At 41.9% G+C, this 14,254-nt stretch overlaps 2 protein-coding genes across 3 annotated transcripts in view; one reads left to right on the plus strand and one right to left on the minus strand.

Annotated features, from left to right (window-relative positions):
- The window catches only part of VTI1B (vesicle transport through interaction with t-SNAREs 1B), a 23,058-nt gene extending 18,363 nt beyond the window's left edge, over positions 1-4,695 (plus strand). The window contains exons 4-6 of the mRNA XM_079914751.1: positions 991-1,164; positions 2,742-2,803; positions 4,385-4,695. Coding sequence (XP_079770877.1) covers positions 991-1,164; positions 2,742-2,803; positions 4,385-4,481 — 333 coding nt within the window. The 3' untranslated portion in view covers positions 4,482-4,695. The remainder of the gene's footprint in view (positions 1-990; positions 1,165-2,741; positions 2,804-4,384) is intronic.
- The window catches only part of ARG2 (arginase 2), a 27,376-nt gene continuing 17,791 nt past the window's right edge, over positions 4,670-14,254 (minus strand). The window contains exons 3-8 of one of the 2 annotated variants that reach the window (XM_079914750.1): positions 12,448-12,625; positions 9,850-10,009; positions 8,890-8,984; positions 8,609-8,713; positions 7,503-7,636; positions 4,670-5,147 (exon numbers count right to left, since the gene is read on the minus strand). In XM_079914750.1, the coding sequence (XP_079770876.1) occupies positions 4,942-5,147; positions 7,503-7,636; positions 8,609-8,713; positions 8,890-8,984; positions 9,850-10,009; positions 12,448-12,625 (878 nt within the window). In that variant the 3' untranslated portion in view covers positions 4,670-4,941. Of the gene's footprint in view, positions 5,148-7,502; positions 7,640-8,608; positions 8,714-8,889; positions 8,985-9,849; positions 10,010-12,447; positions 12,626-14,254 lie in introns of both variants that reach the window. The other variant, XM_079914749.1, reaches the window with a different exon arrangement.

The following is a 14,254-nucleotide window of genomic DNA, read 5'->3' on the forward strand; positions in this document are numbered from 1 at the left end:
TATTTCAGCCTCATTCAGTGGTTTCCTCATCCACTTGTTCATATGCCATATATGAACTGAAAAGCCTTCTTGTTGCTTCTGATCTGGGGATGCATCTTTTGCCTTCTTGGTGGTGGGGTCTAGTGCTAATAGTCACCTGCTCAGTAATAGGCCTTGTGAGCCAGCCCCTTTTTGAGTGTGTGCACATGCGTGCTTTGAATAGCTGAGAACTTAGAGCTGCATCCATTTCTGTCAGTGGTTATTTCTGGCCTGACAAAGGCTACTTCTGTCCTTATGCCTTCTGTGCTTAGGATTATAGGTGGAATAAAACTTTGGTGGAGATTTAGAAATAGGGTGCTTGGGAAATTAGGGCAGCTTTTTTGGCTCCAGATATTACCTTCCCTGAGAGCAAATCACCAGTGCAACAACTTCAGTTTTTGTTTTCTGTGTTTGGCCTAAGGTGAAATTCTTTTGGAGGCTTACCAAGAGTGTAGCCACTTTTTTCCCAGAATGTGGTAGTGTCTCACACTTTTAAATGAGTTCTATATGTGCTGAAAACAAATAGCTTATTCATGGTCCCTCAATCCTCAACACCAATCAGTGGGCATTTTCAGTGAACTAAACTATTTCTAGGGCGGTAGAGTTTAGTTGGTTTGCTCTCTCAAAATTACAGGCTGTATGCATTTTGGGGAAGCTGCTGTACCCCACATCAGGGCCATTGCCTCTCAGAAGTTGCTAGTCCAGAAAGCACATGAACCAGTTCAAATTCATCAGGAGCACAGGGAAAATGCTCTGATGTGTTTAATCCTTTTCTTGCCTCACTTAAGTGTAAGAAGCAGTGAATTGGGAGGTATTATGATCCTAGATTGAATCCCAGGTTCTCTTTTAGTTTGATTTGTTAGCATCTTTGTTTGCCTTAAAAGTAATGAAAATTATTGCACACGATATTCCTTCTTATAACTTCATTTATAATGGAAGAAGTATAACATTTCCCTTCCATACTGTTGTCAGAATCGGCTACAGCCTCAAAGGGCATTGCTTCTGCAAGGCACTGACAGCCTGAACCGGGCCACCGAGAGTATTGAGCGTTCTCATCGGATTGCTGCAGAGACTGACCAGATTGGCTCAGAAATCATAGAAGAACTGGGGGAGCAACGTGAACAGTTGGAACGTACCAAGAGTAGAGTAAGTCTGAGTGGATGGGGAGAGGGGCAAGAGTGGGGAAAGTAGGTGGGCCCGTTACACCCCGATGCCTTGCTAGTGCCAGAAGCTACCACAGTTCCAAATTCAGGGTATGACCTTTTAGGTTCTTACTCTTTTCTCTGTCTGTAGTTTGCTTGGCTGAAAGATATCCCTTGGAAGTAATTTTACTTCTAAGATTTAGAAGTCATGGGGGGGGGTAGGGGGTGGACTGCAGAAATCCAATTTCTGCATTTATTGAAGATTGTCAAATAAGATTGTAGCCACTCCATCCTTTTACTAGGTCCTGTATTATGAATCAGATTTTCGTTTCTCATATGTCTAGTAGAACATCTGCTATTCTTAGGAAAGCTAAGATCTCTTTAAGTAGATGATGCTTTCATGTCATTTAGAGCCAAGGCTATTTTCCACATGTCATAAAATAGTACTACTGACAATTTACAGAGGTTCAATTCTGGGCTCTAACTCTTTACTGTTACCTAAGGTAAGGGAGATCATTGTGAGAAGAAAACAAATACTCAGGCCAAATGATGACTATACTGTGGTGTCTAATCTACTACACTCTAAGAGGCTCTGGAAAACAATTCATTCCTTCCTTTCTGTACCATCTGCAAAGGAATTTTAAAAATAGTACAACTTGCCAATGGAATGCTGTATTCTTAAGAGCATGAGGCAGATCCAAACTGAAAAACAGATACTGTGGGCAAGACTTAAGATATATGAGAAAATCATCTGAAATCCCCACACTGAGTTATTTTTCCAGCTTAGTAGCTGTAATTCTCCATTCTTAAAATTAAGTCAAAATGATGCCCCCTTCCCTCCTTAGTGAAAATCCACAATAAAGTACCGAATTCAAGTTAAGCTGTAGAGAAGGCAATTTGTTTTACAGATTGTGTGTTTTTTTCACTTCTGAACTTAACCAGGTGGATTAGTTGAACTTAAAAGCTGAGAAATGAGCTGAGAGATCAACTTAACAAGGTCGCTGGGGAACAGGAACAGATGGCAGGTGGCATCTGTTGAAATATCCTCCAGCTATATAGATTAGTAACAGGCAACCAAAAGGGAATAAAAAAGGCTTTAAAAAATATTTAATTCCTTTCACAATTCAGTGTGTCTCTTAAAGGGATAAAGAAAAAAGAAAGAACCAGATCCCAAAAATGGTAGTCCACCAGCCTGCAAAAACAAACATTAACTCAAGAGGCTCTTCTGGAGTTTGGCTGATGAAATTCAAATCTTAAGTTGCTCAGTTACGTCAGTTACTGGCAGGTACACTTGAAGACTTTGTTTTGAGTAGTCAAGGTGAAAGATTAGCCCAGTCCCAGAAGTCTCCCCACAGCAACCTTGGGATATAATAATTCCTAGGCCTACTTGATGAGTACTAAAGTATATTATCCTTTCCAGTTTCTTCTGCTTATATGCAGAGGCCATCATTTAAATTGATTTGATTTCTGGAAGTTTTTCAACATATACCCCTTAATGCCCACTGTCAATTTAGGAATGTTCAATTCTATAGTGTGTACTTTCGAAAGAAGGGGGAAATAATTGCTATTTTCTCTTCTCAGCTGGTAAACACAGGTGAAAACTTGAGCAAAAGTCGGAAGATTCTCCGTTCAATGTCCAGAAAGTAAGTTTTAAAAATAGTCACAAGATTAATTTCTCTTAATTCTAATATCTTTCAACCAAGAATGTCAAAGCTTCAAACAGTGACTGGCAAAGGTGCTAATAAAGCAGAAGAAATAAAAAATATCGTATAGTTAAATATCCCAGGACAAAGTCCTTTGTTAAAAGTATATATACTGCTCTGATTTAGAGCAGTGGAAACTTTGTCCATTGGAAGGACTTTTATTTTATTTATTTATTTGGCTGCTTTGGGTCTTAGTTGCAGCACGCAGGCTCTTTGTTGCGGCATGCGGGATGTTTTTTTCGTTACCGTGCACGTGCTCAGTAGTTGCGGTGCGTGGGCTTCTCTCTAGTTGTGGTGCACAGGCTCAGTAGTTTCAGCGCGCAGGCTTAGTTGCCCCGCAGCATGTGGGATCTTAGTTCCCCGACCAGAGATCGAACCTGCATCCCCTGCATTGAAGACAGATTCTTAACCACTGCACCACCAGGGAAGTCCCTGGAAGGACTTGTAATCCCAGCTTACTTTCCTTAGAGAAGACAGCACATGGGAATAGAGCTTCATATTCCTGGAAATAAATCTGTAAAAACTTAATTAGAAAACTTTTCACTGCTACTGCTTCGTACTTGCTTTTGGCTCTGCTTGCCCTTCATGGGAGTCAACCCCTTATTTGGGAGTTCTGTCTTGTTAGTAGAAGTTGACTTAAAAAAAAAACAAAAAACGTGAGGTAAGTGCTGACAGCAACAAAACCAGGGGCAGAAAGGAAGTATTGCCACTGAGGCTGAATTTGGGGTAAGTGGGTGTAGGTATGCATGAAACAAACTACAGTCGAGTCATGAAACAAGCAGGAGCGTGGGATTTTCCTAAACGGTGGCAAATTCCTTGTGGAATAGGGGAATACGTTCAGTTTAGAGTGATGAGATTTTTTTTGTGTTAAGAAAAGAGTATAGGAGCTTCAAAAAATTTATTGCCTTTATAAAGGTACCCATAGAGGAAGAAAGTAAAAAGGGCAAGAAGTTCATAAGAGATTGAAAGGCACTACTCAGCTTCTAGTTAGTTACTTATCCTAAAGCAGGAACCCCTCTCCCCACCCAAGCTGGACTTCAGCACTGGAGTGTCTGTCGCCAACCCTTCTCCTAATGTGTGCTCACAGCTGTATTATGTAATCAATCAGTGCAGCTCTAGATGGTTAGGTAGTGGGTTTGTATTTCTGCTGTTTTGAAATATGATTCAACCTGATTTCAGAAATGGTGTACTTCTTCATATGTATATTTAATATTTTTCGAACTAGCTGCTCATAGAAAAACTATTTTTAAAGTGAAGTACTAACTACCATTTGAAGACATTGTAGAAAAAACATTTATATGCTTTGGTATCTATTGCCCCAATTTTCAATATTTCTGTGAGGTAGATAGTAATTATTTATAAGTTTCTTTAGCTGGTAATACTAAGTGGCTACATGATCAAAAATTCAGTCTGCCTCACAGTATCTGGCCTTGGCCCCAGGTCAAACCCCTAAGTATTAAGAATGGAAAGAAATAGGTTATCCAGACTTCTGACTACATCCCACTTTGCTTCTCCTTGTAGAGTGACAACCAACAAGCTGCTACTTTCCATTGTCATCTTACTGGAGCTAGCCATCCTGGGAGGCCTGGTTTATTACAGATTCTTTCGCAAGCACTGAACCTCCTACAGGGAACGGTTTGTGGACCAGGACTGTGACTCTGTGAATGGTGTTAGAGACGTGGAAAAATCTTACTGTTGCTGTGAGCTAACGGTTCAAGAAGGCACTGTGTAGCCAGACTGTGGGAGGAGGGAGGAAGATGGAAAACCACTTAAATGTGAAGGAACAGCAATAAGACCAGTATGATATACCAAGGTAGTAAATGCTGTTTATGAGTTCTTTAAGTTTACATAGTGCTCTAACATATTAATACCCTGTGAGCTTCAAAAAACCAAATACATTTACAGCAGTATTATCGGTCACCAAAATGAAGGGGAAGGAAACTTTACAATTGTGAGAATGCACAAATGTTCTCATTAAGGCAGTACTGACCCAGACGATCATTTAGTATCTGTCACCACAAATGCCTCCCAACTCTGGAATGCCCATTGCGACAGACACGTGTCGCACACAGTATTTCCTAAATTCTTACACGTTCTTCACTTTCCGATTCATCTGGTGAACTAGGAGTAGGAAGTTGGTCATAGACAATGTGCCCTCCCTCCCTTGTCTGCCCAAAACTTGAAGCAATCACATCCACTGCCAGGCTGGCTGTAGCCTTGGCCTCTTCCTCCGACGCAGCCAACCGAGGATTGACTTCCACAAGATCCAGTGCTGAGAGCAACCCTGAAAGAACAAAGTATGACCAAAAAAACTTGCTAGCTGCTACTTTCAGTGAGAGTCGTCCCACCTGGGTAGAACAAGCTAAGGTAAAAAACAAGTTATTTTCTACTATAAAATTATCCACCGTCAGGAAGCCCCTTATTCCTCATTCTCTTGGGCATGAATTTAAGTTAAAAACACTCATATACCAGAGTAGGATTGAAAGAAACCTTTAAGGTAATAAAATCAATTATCCCTGTTCAGTGAACGTAACAGGCATAGCTGACAGGCTTTCCGGTTCGCGTAGGAGCTGGGTCGGGGTGGGGGGTAGGGGGGTGGTAGCAAGAGTTTCCAACCTAGTCGGGAAAATGTGTCATTTCCAGTGTTTCTGGGCCCTCCTAGATGCCTGCCTGTAGTTGCATGGAGAGCAGATCTCTCACATCTCACTAGCCAGAGCACGGTTCCCACTTTTGAACTCTTTTGCTGCATCTGTATCTCTTAAGGCACCATGTGCCCTAAAGTATAGTTATTACTGCATATCTCACTCTCACCCCTGAGCTCTGAGGGCAGGTTCCACTTCGGACACAGTTTTTAGGTCTCCCATCAGACTAACCCAGCATCTTGCACTTGGTCAAGGGAAGACTTGGTCATACTTTAATTTGAACTCCAGTTACCTTCTGTGACAGTTTGGGAACTTGTGCCAAAGGGTTTGAGATGGGAAGATTAGACCAGAAAAGAATCTATCCAGACCTGCCCTCTACCACCACCCCAGTACATACGTACGTACGTACATACATATATATATACTTCTAGGTATATATAGTTGGTTATTCTGGATGAAGTTAATCTACCTCCTGCAAGAGTCATCTGAAGAAACTAGCACTGGAGAATATAAGTATCCGAATATTTAGGGCGGCCATAAAGCCTGGAAGCAGGGGTGAATATACCTATTGGTTTACCAATATTACATTATAGTACCGATACATGTTATGTTCAGTGCTGTTACGTCCGCTCAGTGTGCCGTCCCTTATTAGCAATGCAGAGTTCAGTGCGCTGTGCAAAACTACAATGAGCAGGTATGTTACTATAGCGTTTCCACCAATCCCTGCCTGCACGTTCATCTGTGTCTGATGGCTTGTGTGTCTGATTTCCACTGACTAAACGTGGACCTTTTCATAGCCCAGAAGTAAATCAAGAGGGCACAAGCTATTAAAAATATATATTACCCATGTTTCTAGACTGTTGCCACCTTGTAAATTAATTTAAGCAAACTGCTTTATCTATCTAGTTGACAGTGTCAGGACAGACAGCCTTTTAGAATAACATTGCAGCAGGGGAGGGAGGGACACGGCATGACCACTGCCCCATCTAAGTGCTAGAGGTTACCAGCCTGTGCTCTAAGTTGTGTTACTGGGAACCAGAATGGAGAATTGAACTTCCAGGTTCACTGGCCAAGGACAATTGACAACATCTACAGTTGTGGGTCTGAGAATAAGGCTATCTTGCCCCTGTCAGATCTGATAGACAAGCATTCGTCCCCTTTCTTTAGTGCCTAAGGCTCTGGTAGGCTCCAGAGCCAGGGAGACCATTTCTCAATTTCCGTATCTATCCCAACTAGTCAAGGGTTTTCTATGGTCCTGAACCTTTCAGTGTGAGGTCTCTATGCTATCTTGACCCTAATTTCACAAGGTAGTATTGAAGTACCATGTGGTAGTTGCTTAAATTTTGCAATGAGAGGTCATTTAAAGTAGCCTTAAAACCAAAAGCTTTCTGACAGAAATGGAAACTGTTTGCAAATGAGTATGAGTTGTGGGATAGTAGCCTCTTGTAGCTACTCTCGATGATCTTGCATTCAGTTTACTCATCTTCCTGTCAGCCATTCATCTTCCAGTATCCCCCTATTACAGGTCCTATCAAACAAGCCCTAGTATAAGACTTACATGAAAGGACCCAAGGTATTGTCCAGCTTTGAAACATCTTCAAGAGAAGCTTTGACTTGACATTCTTAACTCCCAGTGAACCAACCTCTTAGTGTCAGGCTTAAAATTATAGCTATTTGGCCTCGGCTTTCAATCTTAATCTGCCTTTATACAATTCAGATGCAAAGAACTGCATCAGTTTGGCAGTTTATTCTTGTATTTATTACACGTTTAAGTAGACAGACAATTTTTTATTCAGTGTTACCTTGGCATATTTTGTTATAAAGCCAGGTCCAAACATGCCTCTAAATGACTGTCCCTTATTAGCCTGACCACATGACTTATAGCTATAGACGTTTAAGCAAAAAGAGTGTCGGCAGTGACGTAATAGTAGAAAAGATCCCCTGGCAGGCAAGAGGCTTAAGCATATTATGTAGTTAGCAGGTTGATCACTGCTTACCTGTATTGTGTACTTCCTCAGTAATATACATGCCTTCTCGATAGGTCAGTCCCCCTACAACAGGGGTTCCTGTGGCTGGAGCCAGCGTAGGGTCAAATGCATCAATATCGAAACTCAGATGGATTGGCCTTTGTCTTCTTGAAAGGAGTAGAATAAGAATAGTCATTTGGGCTGTACTTGGACATTCGTCCTTCCTACAGTTGCAACTCCTTGATTTTGTTGCTGTTAATCCTAGTACTTTGTTAATAGAGCACATTTCCAGATTTCCTATTCTGGAAGCTGTTGAGTATGTTAGATGCCTATGCACCACTTCATAATTTTGCCCTTTGCTCTGTGTGCCTCAGACAGACTAACTCCAATTTGTATTTCTGATTTACCCTGGGCATCAGAGCTCTTACATTAAGAACTATCAACAGAGGGAATTCCTCACTTCCATAGGACATGGGTTCTGACAGATTGTAGTTTAAGTTGGATTGATCTAGGTTACAGTTGCAGTTGCTGTTATACTCTGAGAGAATAACAGCAGCTCTGAACTTAACTCTGAGTTTATGTTTGCAATCTTACCATCTCCTACTTCTAACTTGTTTAGCCCAGGTGTCCAGTGGCTGAAGCTAACATACAGCAAACACCTATACAGTAAATTATTTGCACTTCTTAACAGCTTAAGAAATGGCATACTACCAAGGTGACAGTTAATCACCCAGAAATGAAGACTCGGCACTGGGAAAATGTTCTTAACTAGCATTTGATTAGTATTCATCTCCCATCTTTCTACACTACCAAGATTTGCTTAATATAAAACTTTCAGATGAAGCAGTTGTGAGGCTGGGAAGAAGAGGACAGTTGAATGCTTCTCCTCTCAAAAGGTAAGCATTAAAAATGGAAAGAGAAATTCATAAGAGCTGTTTTCCCTCCCAACCCCAGAAGAAAAATATGACCTATATTTCATATTTTCCCTTTCTGAATTTTTTTATATGTACATGTTTTACTTTTATTTTAAAAGAAAGGTCATTATCCTCAAGAGACAGGCTAAAGTGTACTGCCCACTGAGAATCTGTCCTGTTCCCTTTGGGACCTAGAAGTAGATATCCATTGTAGTTACTTACTTGCCAATCAGCAGATCGAATGTCTGTTCCATGACCTTCTGGATACCAAGTCGATCTATGTCTCTCATGGAAAAGTACTGGATATCATAATTCTTTAAAATAAAACTGGTGACATATAAAGGAAGGAAGCCTTAGTTTAAAGAGCATTTTTAATCAAATGTGGGGGGGTGGGGGGTTGTCTTCATAGTGACCTACAACAGGTTAAGGCAAGAAACAACCCATCAAGTGGAACATTAGTGGCCAGGACAGGCCCAAAGCTCAACTCTAATGTATCAACTTACTGTTCAGGAGGATCCACATCTCTTAGTCCAATGTATACAATACTTGGAGAAGAGATACAAGGTTTGATCCAGGAAAATCCTGGGAGTTGTGGGACCTATGAAGGAGGAATGAACAGGATTCATCAAGGATTCTTGATCTCATCAAGATAGTCCCCGTGTGCTTCCCAGTGTGCTTTCTCCTCTTACCCACAGTATATGGGTAAAGCAGCAGACACACTTGATGTGGGAAGGAACTGATAGAAGTGGAAGTGATTCAGAAGGGCAGCTGAAGAACACAGCTGAAGAATAAAATACCTACTCCTAAGGTGGCCTTGGTTTCTCATTAACTTACCTAAATAGCAGGAATACCGCTGATTAGGCCTTTCCATCTCTCTGCACACTACTGAATTGTTTACAGATTGGTTCTTGAGATGGCAACTGGGTTATGTTTCAAGTCCCCAACAACCAAAACGTGAATTCTGCCTAGTGAATAACCTTTGTACTGTCCTGGTTTAACTTGGTCCCTCACTGAGGGGAGGGATACACAGATTCTAGTCTATGCATAGCATGGTCTCCCATGTCTTCTGAACAGCCTGGGAAAAGATTACCTAGACGTAATCATGGTTTTACTTGTCTTCTAGACCAGTGGGTCTGAGAATGAGGCCTAGGAGGTTCTTACCAAGAAGTCTTCCGGCTGTAAGTGTATCAGACCACTAGAGTTACTACCCACTCACCACATTCCTTTATTATGAGATTATGGTCCCCCCTAAGAGCAGGGACCATGTCCTAGTCATCTTTATGCCTCCAGCATCTAGACTGTCTGGTCCAAAATAATGTTTGATGAACAAATGAAGGAGTGGTAAGCATTACTACAGCCACCATAAACCCATCCTTCACAGAAATGTTACTGAACTAGACTCTCAAAGCCCCAGGATAACCCTTGCAAGCTGTTCAACGTTCTCTTCATTTCAGCCCACTAACCTTGTCCTGTAGTTCTTTGAGGAGAAATGAAACTGGCTGTCCGTGGAGATTTCCAGATGAAGTGGTGAGGGGTGTATTGATGTCAGCATGGGCATCAACCCAGATCACACAAAGGTCTGGGCAGTGCCGGGCGTGCCCACTAATGGTACCGATTGCCAGGCTGCAAAGAACAAACAGTAATATTAAAGGCCTTCCGCTTGGCAAGCATCACTAACAAATATCTTCAGCCAGCACAGCTCACACTTTGTCCTCAGGGCAAAGTCAAGGCCCTAGATTGAGGCTGGATTTGGATGAGGTAGAGTCCCTGGGACTGTGTTCCCAAAGATGAGACTTGAGAGAGAGAGAGAGAGAGACAGGGAGAAATGGAAGGCTCTAAAGATTCAAAGCTGACAACTGGTTATCCTTGTAGTGTGACAGGTGTCATTGCTGCCCCCAAATCCCTTTAATTGGATCCATTAGCCTTGGCCCAGAAAAGGACCCAAAATATTTGTTCAACAGATGAAATCCTGTTAAATGCTATGGGCTGTATGTAACAACTCACTAATACTACTTAATACCTTTTGAGAGACCAGGGAGATCTAATTACTTTTAAAGAATCAGTTATATTAACTTGTTAAGGATAAAAATTAGTATTACAGCTGTTTAGAAAGATTATGTGATATTTCCTAAAACAAGAAGTCAAAGTTTTTAAAGACATCAAAGTTAACAGGGCAACCCAATTAAAGACCTCATTAGATGACTGAATAAAGTAGAAGTTTATTTCCATGTTATCTTATATACATTAGCATGGCATGCAAATATCATTAAGTGTTTCCGGTTTTTGCTTTGTCCTTGATCTCCGCTTGCATTAGCCAACTGTCCTTGTCTGACCTGTAGGAATATAGCTTTTGAAATTGTGCTTGGAAAGCTGCCCAAGCTTCCTAGGAAGCAAAGAATTTGACATAGATGAGAAATGCAGCTTAAGCATCTTAGGAACTAACTACAGTCATCTTTCTTGATCAGTACAGCCTGAGGTAGCATTTTAAGCTCCATGTCCCACATAGGACCTTTTCGAGAGATAGCATGGTCTGGCGCTAAAAGCACTGGATTAAGTCCGAATATTGGGGGTCTTTCTAGGAAGCAATGTGTGAAATAGGGCAAGACTATCTATCTAGACTGCAGTTTCCCTTTCTAGAAGATAGGGATAATAATCTTAGCCTGTTTAAGTCAGAGTTGGTTTGACGATTAAAGCAGTAGTGAATGTTGTACTATTAAAGGGAGCTGAGTGACCTAAAAATGCCTCTTCCTTTAAAATATTCAACAGCTGTTCAGGTTATTCACACATCCCTTCCTTTCTAGAATCTTCCAGACAGCCTAGGTTTTAGCACTGAACAGGAAACAGGGAGCAGTGATAGAGCTGCAATCTAGACAGAAACAAAAGGAAAAGCAAGGATTATGATAATTACAGTAATAAGCAGTCCCCAAATAGTATGCTGACCAGAAGAGAGCCAATGAATGAACTTTGAGCACTGAGCTAAGAGACAAGAGATCCACCCTTGGGTTATTTAATCAGTTTCAGTAGAGAACCTGTGACTGACTTTCTTATTCTACTTAAAATTTTATTCTTGATGAGGAATCTACCTGCATTTGCAGTTCCATTAAGTGATCTGAGAAGCTCTCTGAGTACCTCAGGGGAAGTTGCTAGATTAGATCTCAAAAGAAAATTTAATTGCCCATAGAGGTCACAATGGACTTGAATCCCAGCTCTGCTACTTCCTGGCCCTAAGACCTTGGGTAAGTTATCTAACCTCTGTCCCTCAGTGTACCCAGCAGTGAATTAGATAAAATTGTATCTGCCTCATTGCATTATTTTGAGGATTAACTGAGAATATGTATGAAGTGCTTGATATTCCTAGTGTTTCAATGCCATTTTTCTTTCTACCAAAAAAATCTTCATAACTTAGCTCAAATCACACTTAGCTGTGAAATCTGACTCCTCTAGCCTAGACTGATCTCTTCCTTCTGAGATGTAGGATTCAATATTTTTTTCATTCCATGTGTATTTATTTCATTTAATCCTAATAGATCACAAGTTTCCCATAATCCTTAGCACTGCTTGAGAACTCATCAGAACAGTGCTCGATAGATAAAGTGCATGCTGATTTCACTGAGAGGAAGGATCTAATGTATTAGCCACCTAGGGAGGCTAATACAATACTGTGCAGGGTAGAGAATGTATTCACATGCCAAGTGGGGCATTTCTAACAAACCTATTAGCAGAAATGCTTTAAAAAAAAAAAAGCCCCAATTCAGCCTATCAATAGATCCCTCCAATTCTCCTAAATAACCAAAATGAAAGTCATGAGACAGTTTTAAGAAAGCTTTCCAAGAAATAAGCATGAAACATACTGTCTAAAAACTTTGCTTAGTTTAACTCTGAACTTATACTACGTGATATTTTCTCCAGTGGTTCATGATCTTAGACATGAAAATACTATGCACGTTATACCCTAAAAATTCGAAAGGGTATTTTACTCTAAATGAGGAAAGTGAGACAAAGAAGCTAATTGATGGGCTGATGCAATCCAGCCCCTCCACCACCCCTGGCTCCCAGCTTACCTGTGGTCTCCTCCCACGGTGACACAGCTGTAGCCACCTGACACTGCTCTACTAACCACCTCTGCTAGTTCCTGGTTGGCAAGGCCCACTGAGCGAGGATTCACTATCAAGTTATTATAGAGATCATCTTTGGGAACTGGGGTAAAACTCAAGTCTCCGAAGTCTTTAAGGTGGCAGCCTAGAAACAGGGATGACAAGATTAATTATAATATATGTTATTACAGCTCTTACTGGCCTGGGCCACAAATAATAACTGTGACAAAGTACACATCATACTTATTGCCATGGTAACTCAAAACGTCACATGACAGTGGCAGGATCCTCCCAGTCCTCCCAGCAATCCTGTGGGGTAGATCCTGTTAGGAACACCATTTTGCAGATAAAGAAGCTGGGTTTTAGAAAGTAAAGCCCAGAAATGTTCACTAACTTAACCTAACAATCACAAAACTGGTAGCGATTTGTAAGACCTCAGATATCCCTGAGTTACAGAGTGAAAATAAAATACCGAGAGGAACTGGCAGGATTTTAAGAAAATTAAGTATTGTTAATTTAGGACAAAGAAACATACTTAGGAATTTTCACATTACAAACTTTTTTTTTTAAATAAAAGGCCAGGGCTTCCCTGGTGGCGCAGTGGTTGAGGGTCCGCCTGCCGATGCAGGGGACACAGGTTCGTGCCCCGGTCCAGGAGGATCCCACATGCCGCGGAGCGGCTGGGCCCGTGAGCCATGGCCGCTGAGCCTGCGCGTCCGGAGCCTGTGCTCCGCGACGGGAGAGGCCACAACAGTGAGAGGCCCGCGTACCGCAAAACAAAACCAAAAACAAAAAAATAAAAATAAAAGGCCAATCTGAGGACCTAAATATTTCTTAATTTTAGGATGCTTTAACAGTTATTACTTACAAGATCCCAAACACTGTTCCAACTGCTCAACAGAAATTCTTAAGACTCACAACAATCCTATTAGGCAGCTACAGTATGCCATTCTGTAGCTGAGGGAACTGAAGCAAGGTCCCAGGGTCACACAGTTGCTAGGTGCCAGAATCAGGATCCAAATTCAGGCTGTCTGCCACAAAGTGTGTATTCTTGACTCTGCAGTTTGTATCTCAACGATTCTCTCTTGATTCTGACACTTTTAAGAACTAAAGAGTCCTCTCCAAGGTACTTCCCTGGTGGTCCAGTGGGTAAGACTCCGCACTCCCAATGCAGAGGGCCCGGGTTCGATCCCTGGTGGGGGAACTAGATTCTGCATGCATGCCGCAAATAAGGAGTCCATGTGCCACAGCGATAATCCCGCGTGCTGCAACTAAGACCTGGTGCAGCCTAAATAAATAAAATTAAAAAAAAAAAAAAAGAGTCCTCTCCAAGGAGCCAACAAGGTGGCAGAAGTGGAGCAGAAGCAGCAGTGGACCTTCTGCAAGTTCATCCACTTTGGTGAGCACCTAGACCAGGCACTGGACCTGTTGACACAGTGACACAGCTGCACAGTGCCCTGCGGCTGTGGCAGAAGCACCTGGGCGGGGCCAGCCTGGGGGCACGGCCCACAGAGAAGCTGTAGGTGCTGAAGATCATCCTGCCCAGATGGTGGGCGTGCAAGACCTTCACCCAGGTGGAAACCAAGCCCAAGATTATTGGCCACTACCTGGGCGAGTTCTCTATCACCTACAAGCCTATGAAGCACAGAGCCACCCACTCCTCCTGCTTCATCCACCTTGAGTAGCCTGTTCGGCCAGTAAAGGCACAGACTTCTCTTTGAAACAAACAAACAGAATGAACTAGTGGTATATTCTGACAGTAAGCTGTAATATT

This window comes from Stenella coeruleoalba, assembly GCF_951394435.1.
Source record: "Stenella coeruleoalba genome assembly, chromosome: 2".
NCBI classification, from domain to species: Eukaryota; Metazoa; Chordata; class Mammalia; order Artiodactyla; family Delphinidae; genus Stenella; species Stenella coeruleoalba.